The sequence below is a fragment of the Symphalangus syndactylus genome, chromosome 12 (assembly GCF_028878055.3).
Source record: "Symphalangus syndactylus isolate Jambi chromosome 12, NHGRI_mSymSyn1-v2.1_pri, whole genome shotgun sequence".
Classification (NCBI taxonomy): domain Eukaryota; kingdom Metazoa; phylum Chordata; class Mammalia; order Primates; family Hylobatidae; genus Symphalangus; species Symphalangus syndactylus.
In genome coordinates this window covers 93754702-93768761 of record NC_072441.2, presented here as the reverse complement: position 1 = coordinate 93768761, position 14060 = coordinate 93754702, and the positions used below count along the sequence as shown (strand labels likewise).

General features: G+C 40.7%; 1 protein-coding gene across 10 annotated transcripts in view; it reads left to right on the top strand.

The window, feature by feature from the left end:
* RXRG (retinoid X receptor gamma) overlaps positions 1-14060 on the top strand; it is a 236359-nt gene that overhangs the window by 95533 nt on the left and 126766 nt on the right. For 4 of the 10 annotated variants that reach the window (XM_063625025.1, XM_063625022.1, XM_063625026.1 and 1 more), the window contains one exon: positions 2063-2240. The exons of 1 other annotated variant lie outside the window; for it this stretch is intronic. In XM_063625025.1, coding sequence (XP_063481095.1) covers positions 2189-2240 — 52 coding nt within the window. In that variant the 5' untranslated portion in view covers positions 2063-2188. Of the gene's footprint in view, positions 1-1544; positions 1717-2062; positions 2241-3773; positions 3811-14060 lie in introns of those variants that run through there. 5 more of the 10 variants (XM_063625023.1, XM_063625031.1, XM_063625027.1 and 2 more) reach the window with 5 other exon arrangements.

The following is a 14060-nucleotide window of genomic DNA, read 5'->3' as shown; positions in this document are numbered from 1 at the left end:
GCATTATTTCTGAGGGCTCTGTTCTGATCCATTGATCTATGTCTCTGTTGTGGTACCAGTACCATGCTGTTTTGGTTACTGTAGTCTTGTAGTATAGTTTGAAGTCAGGTAGCGTGATGCCTCCAGCTTTGTTCTTTTGGCTTAGGATTGACTTGGCGATGCAGGCTCTTTTTTGGTTCCATATGAACTTTAGTTTTTTCCAATTCTGTGAAGAAAGTCACTGGTAGCTTGATGGGGATGGCATTAAATCTATAAATTACCTTGGGCAGTATGGCCATTTTCATGATATTGATTCTTCCAACCCACGAGCATGGAATGTTCTTCCATTTGTTTGTATCCTCTTTTATTTCACTGAGCAGTGGTTTGTAGTTCTCCTTGAAGAGGTCCTTCACACCCTTGTAAGTTGGATTCCTAGGTATTTTATTCTCTTTGAAGCAATTGTGAATGGGAGTTCACTCATGATTTGGCTCTCTGTTTGTCTGTGATTGGTGTACAAGAATGCTTGTGATTTTTGTACATTGATTTTGTATCCTGAGACTTTTCTGAAGTTGCTTATCAGCTTAAGGAGATTTGGGGCTGAGACAATGGGGTTTTCTAGATATACAATCATATCATCTGCAAACAGGGACAATTTGACTTCCTCTTTTCCTAATTGAATACCCTTTATTTCCTTCTCCTGCCTGATTGCCCTGGCCAGAACTTCCAGCACTATGATGAATAGGAGTGGTGAGAGAGGGCATCCCTGTCTTATGCCCGTTTTCAAAGGGAATGCTTCTAGTTTTTGCCCATTCAGTATGATATTGGCTGTGGGTTTGTCATAGATAGCTCTTATGATTTTGAGATATGTCCCATCTCAAGGCCCTGATTTTCTTTCTGTAGAATAAGACAGGATGCTCTCCAAAGGCTTTCCCAGTTTTAAAATTCCATCAAACTTTGGTTGTGAAGGGAGAGAACAGATGATCGAAGTGTCAAAGTCCAAGCAACTAAGACAGAGTCAAGCAATTACAAAGCAGACCATGAATGTTAGCTAGTAAATAGTCCACTCAGCTGTCTGGGTACAAGTGCTAAGGGGTATTTAATTTTGGCATGCTTTTATTTTCTCAGGAGAAAAATAGCAGAAGGAAGTGCACGTGCCATTTTATTCCGTTGAAACTGCCAATGTGCTCAACTTAGGACTTACATGGGGTTAGCAACGTGGGGGCACACAAGTCAGTACTTTGTTAAACTGCTCCCCAGGCAGGGAATGTTGTGGGTTCAGGTCTAAAGAATGTCAGAGTCTCAAGGACTTTGGTGTAGGAGCCACTTATGGTATCCAGTTCACTCCAGACTTTTGACACTGCCTGGGCCCTCTTTAGCAAAGTCATTTCTCAGCAGGTGTGGGGCTTGGGGACAAAAAGTTCAGCCTGAAAGTGGAAAAAGAGTTCCAAAATATGCCGGGAGGGCTGAGGCCTAAGGGCTAAATATGTATGTATCTGTCTATTCATGAGCCTTGGTTCTGTTTGCCATGCCAGCTGGTAGAAACTATTTTTGTCTTTTCCCTTCAGGCTGCCGGAGTCTCCACTCAGGAGATCAGACTCTAACAGAGTAAAGGCCAGAGGGCCAGAGGAAATCACTCCCGTTTGCTGCATTCCCCAGGGATGTCTTTGATTTCCAGGCTTCATCTGCATTCTACACTTCTGCAGGATTCACTGTCCAGAGGAATCCAAGGGGAAGCCTGTAAATTGTATACCCTTTTTAGGGTCAGAATTAGATCATGTTTTCAGCTTATAGCAAATCAATAAACTGTTGCCCATAGCTAAGCTTATGTGTAGCAGTCCGTATGCCTGAAACTTGATCCGTGGCTACCAATAATGGCGGCTGTCTAAGCCCATTGATTTGGGAAGAGAATATGGACATTTCATAGGAGCCTTGTAGGTTTCAGTATGGGAGAGAAAACTGTGGCACAGTGTGAGCTTTGTAGTGAGAAGTTTCCTCTGTGGGTGGCTTTGGGCACACACTTTAGCTTCTATGGGAATTGGTTTTCTCTTTGATAAAATAGAGATGATGAATATTGCTTTTCCAGTGTTGTTACAGAGATTGCCTGTGATTTAAGGAAACACGATAACCACCATTTACTATTTACCCTGTGTCAAGAATGTGATCCTCCCAGCAACCCAGGGAGTCATATTGCATGACCCTCATCTTATGAATGAAGAAACAGAAGCTCCAAGACGTGCCACTCTCCCGCGGTCATAGAGCTGGTGAGTGACAAAGGCTGTATTGGAACAGGAAGTTTTACTACTGGGAACAAGCTCTAACTACTGAGCTGTAGTACAGCATCAGTGTCTCAAAATGCTCATTATTGTTTTCATCAGCTCCATGGAATACATTGTCCCTCTCTAGCCCTAAATGGTGCCTTGACTTCAGACCAAATCGAACTACTGTTTTTAATGTGCTCTCTTTATGCTTTGGGTTCCCTTGTCTTTCAGAAGGCTTCTGACATGTTTCAGGCTTTAAGTTCTTATATTAACCTTTGAGATTAAGGTTAATTTATATATTATATATATATATATATATATACACAGACACACACACATATACACATATATACATATATATACATATATACACACATATATATATATATATGTGTGTGTGTGTGTATACATATATATATATTTTTCTTTTTCCAGGTAAGGAAACTAAGTGGAAAAACAATTTGCCTAAGCTTACTCAGAAAATGAGTACATATCTAGGTACCTAGGCTGGTGAGAATGTAGCTGGATAGAACATAGATTTCCTAATGTTTTTGGAAGGCAATTTCTTTTCTGGCTGGGGTGGCTAACAAAGAGACGAATGGAATGATGCAATGAGGGCTATCTCATCACAATATTTCTGAAAGGACAAAACGATGAAAGGATCACTTCCACAGGTAAGCTCTTCCTAGCACTTCACTTCCTGGACACAGTGAGAAAGTTACCTTTAAGACCTGGCCATAGTTCCAGTGATACCAAGTTAAAGAAAAGCAGATATCTGAGTGGTCAGCTTTTGGATCTATGCTTTTGCTTTTGTTGCCAGACGTGCTCCCATTTGAACTCTTTACCACAAGATCCTCTATGATGACAGATGTGGCAAAGGCATCCCTCCCCCACCTCTTCCTGGTGTCCTTAGATTAGCCTGAATATCAGAGGCAGCTAGGTGCAGTGGCTCACGCCTGTAATCCCAGCACTTTGAGAGGCTGAGGTGAATGGATTGCTTGAGCCCAGGAATTCTAGACCAGCCTGGGCAACATGGCAAAACCCCGTCTCTACAAAAAGTACAAAATTAGTCAAGTGTGGTGACACACAACTGTAGTCCCAGCTACTCCAGAGGCTGAGGTGGGAGAATCGCCTGAGCCCAGGAAGTTGAGGCTGCAATGAGCTGTGACTGTGCTACTGCATTCCAGCCTGGGTGATGGAGTGAGGCCCTATCTCAAAGAAAAATAAAATAAAAATCAAAGACAGTATTGCTAATCTGTCATGGGGCTTCAATAGCTTCAGCTCCCTAGATCTTGCTATCTTCCTTCTTGGAAGGCCTGTTTCAAATGTCTCTACTCCCCAAACTGTAGAGGGTGAAAGGTCTAAAATTGTCTATGTGAAGTCTTGATCCACAGGGCTTGCTGCGTCACCTGGCCACTTTCCTTCAATCCTGTTTTTCCAGCTTAGAGCCACCACTCTTCGGTGCAGAAACAGGCTACAATGAGTTCTTTCTGAGATAGGTTCTTTTGCTGTTGCCCTAGTAACAGAATTATTAAACCGAGTTCCAGCCTCGAGAGTATTTGTGCCTGGTGAGGTAATGTCTGTCGCATCCAGCCTTTCTTTTTGTTCCCACTCCCACTGCCTTGCTTCAGGCCCTCTGTACCTCACATCTCCACTGATGCGTTGGTCTCCTCCCTGGCCTCTGTGTTTCCAGTCCACCCTCACCGACGGGGCTGCCCCTCACTCAGCAACACTCTTTCTCAGGTTCAGACACTCTTCCTTGGTCAAATTCCCCATCAGCCTGACATTCAAACCTCTCCACGATTGTTCCAAAATACAACCCACTGTGTGCCTGTGCTTTAGCAGGGCAGGATGTGGCCCAAGGGTGGGGACCGGGTAGAGCCAAGAGGAATTGGAAAGAGGAACATGTAGGGCTTATTGAGCAACCTGTTGGTTGGGAGGCTATGTAGTATAGTGTTTAAGTGCATGGGTTTTGACTCAGACTGTCTATAAAATCTTCCTGCTCTCACTTAACAGCTGTGGAACCTTAGGAAAGTTTCATAACCTCTCTAAGTTGCACCTTCCCCAAATGCAAAATAGAGATAATGACAGTATCTTCCTCATAAAGGTTTTCTTTTACCGAATTAAAGAAGGTCATCTTCTAAAGCGCTTGGCTTAGCATCTTCAAACTTAAAAAGGCACCAGAAATGTTAGGTGTGATGATGATGATGATAGTAGAGGAAGGCGGAAGGGTGGTGGTTTGAGAAATGGAACTGAGAATGGCTCCTGATTTTGGCGAGTGGGTGGAAATCATGCCGATAGAGAATTCAGGCACAGAATAAACACGTTTTTGAGAACAGATAATGATTTCATTTTGGGGCTTATTGAGTTTGATCATCATGGCTCACTTTTATTGATTCTCACTGAGTGCCAGGCACTGCACTAAGCATTTTGCATATGTTGTCTCTTAGCAATTCTCACAACAGTTCCTTGCAGTAAAGGTTATCAACCCATGCAAACTTCAGTAACCAGCCCACAGTTATTAACTTGCCCATAAATTGTCCACAGTTATAAAGGTGCAGAGATGGGATTTGAACCCAAGACTTTGTGTCTCCAGAGGCGGCACACTTTACCACTATATACACTGCCTCTTGAATATCTTTACTATGGATATTAAATTAATCTCTTTTTCATGTTTTTAGTGCTAAGACGGTCTTTGGGGTAACATAATGGTCCATGCTGCTTCTTGCCTAGGTCGTGTTTTGTCCTCTTGTTTGCAGTCCTCTTGTATAAATTTGGCCCTCAGACTCCAGGATTTCTTTTATGACATGTGCCTTCCTGAGTTTGTGCTTGGAGTCAGAGGCACAGTCTTCACCTAATTCTCACCTTGGTCCTTTTGTCTCACTCCAAATTCCCCCTGGATGGGATCTTTGATCTTGAAGTGAATTAGTGTCTCTAAGCATCAGTTTCCTCCTCTGAACAATGCAGTTATAGAATTGTAGTAAACGTCAAGAGATAGATGGAGTTGATTGAGGAGAAAGGCTGTTTCTGATTTCTCTTAGCATTCACAGTACCCGGGCCAGTTCTGGGCATATATCAGGTGCTCTCTGATCATTCAATAAATAGATGATCAACTGAATACATATGCTGGTGTATATCATGAGGGCTTGCCGCTTTTGTTTGACTAGTGGCACTGCTTCCTTTTTCAATTGCCCTGCTGTCCCAGGTGATCACCCCAACTTAATGTGGTTTTTTTGGGTTGAATTTTAAAGAACGTTTGGAGTCACGTACACCACAATGGTAGAACTGGGTTATGATATTAGTGTTGGGTGGTAGGCACTGCCTACATATGTGGTGGGGAATGAGGAGGTGTGGAGGTACATGGGGTGGACTTGATCATATTTCCTTTCTTGACTTTCTTTATAGTGAAGAAAGATGCTCTAAGAACCCAAGGGACATGGATTTAGCTCCAGTTGACAGAACCCAGGGCACAGTAAATTGTTTTTTAACAGACGTTTTCTGTTCTTTTAATAACAATGCTTTAACGTGGCAACTTTCTACGTATTTTTTCCCTATCATTTCAGGTGCTTATGCTTTCAATAACCTGCATATGGATTTCAACGCTATTTAATTAAGCTCTAAACCTATAAAAATGCACATTTAATACTCAGAGTAAACCCTTGCCTTGTTCTTTCTGAAGGTAAACAGAGGAGATATCTTCTTGAGCTCAGAGTTCTGAGATAATTACGATCAGTTGCCATAGAGAGAAAGAGAGAGAGAGAGAAAAACACATTAAAATGTATCTTACTTTCTGTGTTTAGGAAATTCATTTAATGAAATATTCAGAGCCACCAAATCTACCCAGGCCCAGATACCTATTAATCTGTTAGCCACTTGGGCTCCAGAGGGATCTTTCTTTGCCAGAAAAGCTTTTTGATTGCTCTACTCCTGTGCTCAGAAACCTTTAATGGCTCACCATTTTCCTATGTGCAGATGGTGTTCAATCTTCTTAACATGTGAGATTCTAGGCCTGTTAGGGTCTGGACCCAACTGTCCTTCTCAATCTCATTTGTTACCACCTAGGTAGTAACGCAGGTGCTTGTTGGCTGTGCTGGCACTGACGGTGGTATCCCAAGCCTTTCTATGGTATTTTCCCTTTGAAGTTCTCTTTCATGCACTCTGTTGGCCTTGAAGTTCCTGCTCACCCTTCAAGACCCAGTTTAAATTCCATATCTAGTTCAAATGCCAAGCCCCCTTGGATTCCTCTAGACAGAATTACTCTAAGCTTTCTTGGACTTCGTACTTTCATGGCAATTCTAATCACAAATATAAATTTCTGCCACTAGACTGTGAGTTCCTTGGGGACCGGGGACCTCATCTTGTTTTGTTTATTTGTATTTTCATATAATGAATAGCTCATAATAGGTCCTGATTCAATCTTACTGAAGGAAATTATGTTAATGACATATTGCCAGTTAATAGTGTGAATGATGGTGTCATAAAGATTTTTTTAGGGGAATGAATTACCTAACCCAGATCTCAACTGTAGCTGTGCATATAAAAGTTCCACAGTTTCCTACTGAAGGAGGATTTTCTTCACGTACATGGCAGCAGTAGTATGAAGATAAATCTAGTGTTTATTGCTGCCCCTTTGGTTAACTAGCAGAAAGCTCCAAGTCAGAGTCTACAACAGAATCACTTCCTTCATGATGCCTGTAGCATACTGTAAATGCTCTAAATACTCAGGAATGGGAGATCACGTAACTTGGTGGTTAAAATATAAATGTTAGAGTCAGGTGGACCTGACTGATCAGCTGTACAACTGGCAACTTATCAAACATCTCTTCAGTTTTGTTACCTGAGGATTATCATAATTTACTACTAAGATTGCTTTGAACATTAAACGAGCTATTCAGGCCATTTGATTAAAAGGGCACCTGGCATACAGAAAAGTGTTCAATAAAAGATAGTAGCTATTATTTTCATTTCATTTTATGGTTATGAATTATTAATAAAATAGCAATCCAAAATAATATGATAATATACATTTCCCCAAAGAAATAGCAATTGCAGTAAGAATTACTAATTTGCTGGTAAGTTAGAAATGGTTTGTTATTCTGAGTACTGTCAGAGGTTAGAGCCAGTCCCATAATTCCAAAAGAGCTGCTTGGCTAAGGTTATCCTCAGAAGCTGCTCAGATGTCCGTGGTTCTAAGCACAGCACGAGCAACTGGTAAGGTTTCTGCATGAAGCAGTCAAAGTCTATGTATGTTCAGGACCCTCCATGTGAATGAGGCTGGGACAGAGCTGTGTGGATACAGACCTGCAGCATTGCCACACAAAGCATACGTGATGCAGGTAATCTATCTGCACACAATGCTGGATTGTATGACACTGTCATCCCCTGCACTGGATAAAAGCTCTTGACAATGAACTTTCTTGGGGGTGTTACAGGAAGGCTACTCTTAAAGCTTCCTCTTGATTCTCTCCTATCAGACCTGTCATTCCCAAATCTTGTTGTGCATTCTGACTAGGACAGGTGAGTGTGTGTGAGTATGTAACCTTGGATGAATAAATGCATTAAAAATGGGATCTTATGTCTTTGGTGTCTTTTTAAACACTCCTCTTCATGATCATGCATTACCAAAGAGAAGTGTTGCTTTATTTGATCATTTGATCTTTGCTTTTACAATTACCAACCCCCGGCTGGGTGCGATGGCCTGTAATCCCAGCACTTTGGGAGGCTGAGGCAGTTGGAACCCTTGAGCTCAGGAGTTTGAGACCAGCCAGGGCAACACAGGGAGAACCCCATCTCAATACAACAAAAAAAAAAGAAATTACCAACCCCCATCCTTTTTTTTTTTTTTTTTTTGGTATGAGGTTTCTGCAGGCAACTTAAAGTACAACTGACTCTGATTCTTTTTTTTGGAGCATGAGAGGGAAATCATGTGTGTGTTGAGGTCTGCAAAGGAGGTCCGAGGAGATTACTAGGGTGTCCCTAAAAGACCCAGGAGTGTTCATGAGCTGGCCTCTAGCATTTGCCAAATCCATGAGAGGCCAGTGCCCCTTCGGAGGCTCTGGAAACTGCCTTGGCTGGGCAACTCATTCTCCTCCTCCCTCTTCTTGCTTCAGCTCCTGCCAAAAGTCAAGCATGGAGCTGCGGGAAAGGCTAATTGGATTGGACTTAGGATTGGGGTGGGAGATCCAGCTGGAAAGAGCCTGGAACTGGAAATCTGGGGACCTGAATTTTAGTCCTGCTTCTTTCATAAACTCACCATGCAACTTTGGACAAGTATTGCACTCCGTAAGCTTGTTTCCTCATCTGTGAATCAAGACAGCTATGGCTTTGGGTCTCAAGTTCTGCGGGGGCCAGGCCAGGGACAAACAGTGGCATGCGAAACAGCTCCTTCACCTCCTGCACATTCTAGCTGTCCTTTAAAAATAGTATTGTCCAAACTAATGCGACCGGTGCACCCTGGAATTGGCTGCCTGAGGTCTAGAACATCCAGGAGCCACTGGGAGAGGAGTGGACACTGTAACCTGGGGACAGCAAAACTCTGAGCTTCCTTGGGAGGGGAGTGGAGAAGTATCCTTCCACAGAAGAGCCACCGAGAGCTCAGGAGAAGGACAGACTCTGGTCTTTGGTCTTGGAGGTGAGGAACCTTCCTCCTGCAAAACAAAATGAAACAAAAACGAACCTACAGGATGCGGTGATCTCCATTCAGATAACAAAGTGAACTTGAAAAGCTTAAGGACCCTGGGAGGCAATAGATGAAGCTGAGGAGTTCTATTGATAAGGCAAATGTGGCTTAGTCCACTGGGCCAGTTAGAACACCACCAGTGACCAGATAGAAGGAGATTTTTATAAATTGAAAAAATAATTCATATCCCTAGGGATAATTGAAACAGTACAAAACATTATCACTGAAAAATAGGTTTCTCGGTTACTGGCTTCCCCTTGGTGTCCATTCCCAGAGGCAATCACCCTTTACAATTTCTTGTGTGTCCTTCCAGAAGGATTCTAAGCAGCAGCTGCACTTTGCTGTTTCATGGAACAATACATCTTAGAAATTGTTCTATATCAGCACACATATTCACTAATTAAACTCCTTGCCATAGTCACAGGGCCTCATGGGCTCGTCCCCTGTCCACTGCTGTGATGTCCTCTCCCCTGACTCCCGTGTCTCACTCTGCTTAGCCACACTGGCCTCCTTCCTGTTTCTCTAATGTGCCAACACGTCCCCATCCTGGGACCTTTGTCCGTGTTGTTCTCTTCACCTGGAAGCCTCGTCCATCCTGTCCTTGGCATGCATCACTCCTGTATGTCACCTCCCCAGACTGGCCCTCCCTGGTCATCCCATCTCAAAGAGTTCCCATCACTTATGTCCTCTTACTGTTTTTATTTTCCCACACAGCACTTAGCACTACTTGGCATTATAGAACATAATTACCATTCCCTTGTTCATTTTCTGATATTGCTGCTGGAATGTTAAGGAGGGCCGAAATTTTGTCTTGTTTTTCCACTGCTGTAATTTCAGTGCTTAGAACAGTCGGTGCCTGGCCCTTAATTGGCACTCAAATATTAATGAATACAGTATTCAGAAAGCAATGAGATGTTTAGTTTAGAGGGCATGGCTTAGGCTAGATTTGGAGATAGAAATTTGGGTATCATCAGACACTATTTTAAACTTTGGGATTGAATGTAGAGAGAGAATATAGACAGAAGAAGGCCAGGGACTGATTCCTGGGTCCTTTTCACATTTAGATGTTGGGAAGAGGAAGAAGGTCCGACACAGGTGACTGAGATGGAACAGCCAATCAGGGAGGAGGGAAATATGAGAATGTCGTGTCCCAGAAGCCCAGCCTAGATAGTATTGGCTAAGTCCCCTAAATTTTTCATATGTCTGCATAGTATTCCATTGCAACGCTGTGCCATAGCTTATTTAATTAGTCCTCTATCCACTGGTGTTTGAATTGTTGCCAGTCTTTGGCTGGTAAATAATGCTGCACTGAATGCAATTGTCTTTATCAGTAGTTCTGGGTGAGGCAATAGCAGGGAACAATTTAAAGATCTCAATTTTCTATAGAAGCAGAATGAGTTCATGAGTTATTTAGATGTGGCATGGCAATAGCACTGGCTTGCTGAGAGCATTATATACATATATAAATGAATGTATTAATTTCATATGTAATGCACAAATAAATGAATATTGAGAGAGTCAGAGGTTAAGGGCAGGAAAGCCCTTTTGAAACCACTAGTCCCAGCCACTGCTTCCATGGGCAAGAAAACAAATTGTCCAAAGTCATCTGACACCTTGAACACAGCCGGGGTTAGAACACAAGTCTCTTGACTTTCTGCCCACTCCTGGCAGAACTCCACAGTGCATGCAACGGTGTTTCTGATGATCAGCTTTGCCAAATTTGCTGAGCTGCAGGATATGGATATTTCTTGATTGAAGGTGCTAGGGGTTAGAGGAATGAGCAAAGATTTGAGACCAAACTGACTGGAGTGAATTTTGTCTCCAGCTTCTACTAGATGTGTGGCTACGTACTTGACTCTGGACCTTGTTTTTTGCAAAACTCCTACTCTTGCCCTGCATGTAGCAGGCAGTAAGTGCAAACTCCCATCTTTGCCCACCCATACTCTTTCTCTTTCTTCCAATGCAGTCCAACAATGAAAGAGTAACTGCAAACTTCCTTATAAAACTTGAAGAAAAACAAGACTGCAGAAAGCAAACCAAAAGCAGTACTCTGTGTGTGTATGTGTGTGTAATTTAAGGCTTTGTCTTGTTCTGGAAATAATGTCCTAACACAAATGTCTCTAAGCAAACTATTAATATGAATACATTAGGACTACCACTTTCAAAGGATGTGTGAAGATGGAAGTAAGAGAGACTAAGGAACACAGAAATCCCTAGATGGTCCTCATTTTAAAATTAAAAAATCAGATTTTTCTGAGTATAATACTTTTTTTCTGATTATTATGCTTTCTGCAAAAACATGAAAAATATAGAAAAGTATAAAAAGGAAAATAAGGATAATGCATAATTCCATTATCACTATTACCGTTTTGGTACATTCCCAGCCTTTATTCTATGTAGATACAGTTGTGGACCACTCAGCTCCCTCTTCCAGAGACACCTTGAGTCCAGCTGTTAGCTCCTTCAAGACTGGCCTCAGCGTTCGAGCCAAGGTCCCACTATTTTAGTGGTGGTCCCAGCAGGTGACTGGGCCAGCTTGTGCCACAAAGCCTGGCTACTTCTCCCAGTTTAGGGCTCTTTCAAAGGGCAGTCTTTGCTTTGTTGCTACTTGTTGGGCTGGCACTGATTTTCTACCTCTGCACTGTAGTTTGAGGGTCCCATGCAATTGTGCTGTTTGTCTTTCACAGGTATTACTCCCTGATAAAATATTTTGCTTTCCTAACTCCTTATTGTCTACATCCTGGAGAACCTAACTGTTCATACATATAGTTATATAATCAAGCTTATATTATTAAATACAATGTGTATGTGTGTGTGTGTATATATATATATGTGTGTGTATATATCATGTATTAAATGACATAATATTTATCATATTATTAAATACAATGTATGTATACATAATTATTAAATACAATGTGTGTATATATATACACACACAGTATTGCAAATACCATGTGATATTTAATATATGATAATATATGATTATTAAGTACAATATGTGTGTATGTATATAATGAGTTAAATACAATGTGTGTATTATTAAATACAATATGTGTGTATATATATACACACAGTATTGCAAATACCATGTGATATTTAATATATGATAATATATAATATTATTAAATACAACGTGTGTATATACATACATATATGTATTATATACATATATTTAATAATATATAATATATAAACACATTGTATTTAATATTATTTAATAATATGATAAATATATCATTTACTATATGTTATGTATGTTATATGTATTATGTATAAGATATAATAGATTATATATTATATTCTTTTATATATGATAAATATATTTGCTCTTTCATTATAATTCTTTATATACATTATTTCTTATTATCATTACTTAGCATTTTCATTATTTGCATATAATAGAATGTCGATTTGTGCAAATTAATTATGATTTAAATATTGCTGATGAATATTAACATACATAAATTTTCTAGAATATCCCTTATTGTTTCCATGAAATAGGTTCCCAGAGTGGAATTACTAGATCAACATGTCTGAATATTTTTAGGGTCTTGGTAGGTAGTTATTAATTGCTCTAGGAGGATTACATCAGTTTATACTTTCATCAGTGTAATGGTTGTGTACACTTCACTGCACCATCACTTGCATTGTGTATTGCCATTACAATTACATTGACAGGCAAAAACAGTGTTTTATTGTATTACTTTGTACATCTTTGATTTTTACTCAAGCTGAACCTTAAAAATAAGTTTATTAGCTATTTGTGTTTACATTTCTACAAGTTGTTTGCTCTTTTTTAAATATCTTTTAATTTAGAGGGATTTAAAAATACATTTGCCTGAAATCTATAGTTGAGAAGGCACTCCTTTCTTAGGCAATTCTCCCTTAGACTATTTGGCTTTCTATTTGGTTTTGTGACACATAAGTGTTTTATATTTTTATGTAGACTGATCTTTTCTTTTCTTTTTTTAATTTATAAAGGAAAGAAGTTTAATTGACTCAGAGTTCCATATGGCTGGGGAGGCCTCACGATCATGCAGATGGCAAATGAGGAGCAAAAACACATCTTACATGGTGGCAGGCAAGAGCAGAATGTTTTTCTTTGAGATTTTTTCCATTGCTTTTTTTTGTTTGTATATGGGGGGACAGGATCTAGCTCTGTCACTCAGGCTGGAATGTAGTGATGTGATCATGGCTCACTTCAGCCTCAATCTTCTGGGCTCAAGTGATCCTCCTGCCTCAGCCTCTCAAGTAGCTGGGACTACAGGCATGTGCCACCACACCTGGCTAATTTTTTTTCTTGTAGAGACAGGGTCTTGCTATGTTGTCCGGGCTGGTCTCAAACTCCTAGGCTCAAGTGATCCTCCTTCCTTGGCCTCCCATAGTGCTGGGATTACCAGTGTAAGACATTGCACCTGGCCTCCATTGCTTTTATGTGTAGAATACCTTTCTTCATCTAGTGATCAGGCAAATCTTTAGCTATCTTTCTTCTTAATAGTTTTATTTTTTGTGTTTAACCATTTAATCCATCTGAGATTTATTTATGGTGTCAGGTGCAGCATCTACATGGAATTATTCCCAAATAGTTTTCCTGGCCCCGTTTGTTGCTTGACCAAAGGCAAGTTTTTAAATCTCCTTTAACTTCCATTTCCTTATTAAGAGAGGATTATGCAAATGGTACTTCACAGGGTTATTTTGAAGAAAAATAAAATAAAGTCATGGATCTGAAAGCATTTTATAAATGCTATAGAAATAATTGGTTTTTACAGTTGCTATCATTCACGTGGCATAAGTGAGGAAATACTATGCGAACAAATGCTTGTTTGATGTAGTCCTGTCTCAGTTTATTGACAATAACAACCCCAAACAAGGCTAGTTCCCTAGATCATAACAAGCTCAAGACTTCTTGGACTGCCAGAAGGGGTTTACAGTATCACAGATGAGTTAAAATGCAGGCTATTTATAGTGAGTACACTTCAAGGGCACATATATTTAGGAGTGTGGAGCAAAGAAGAATGCAAAGCCTGATTGGGGTTGGGGGTGTGATCAGGGAAAGTGGCCAAAAGCCTTTTGTAGGGAGACAGGATCTGAGGAAGGGAAGGAGTTCATTATTCTCTGAAGTCATCAGGGAGCACCGAGAC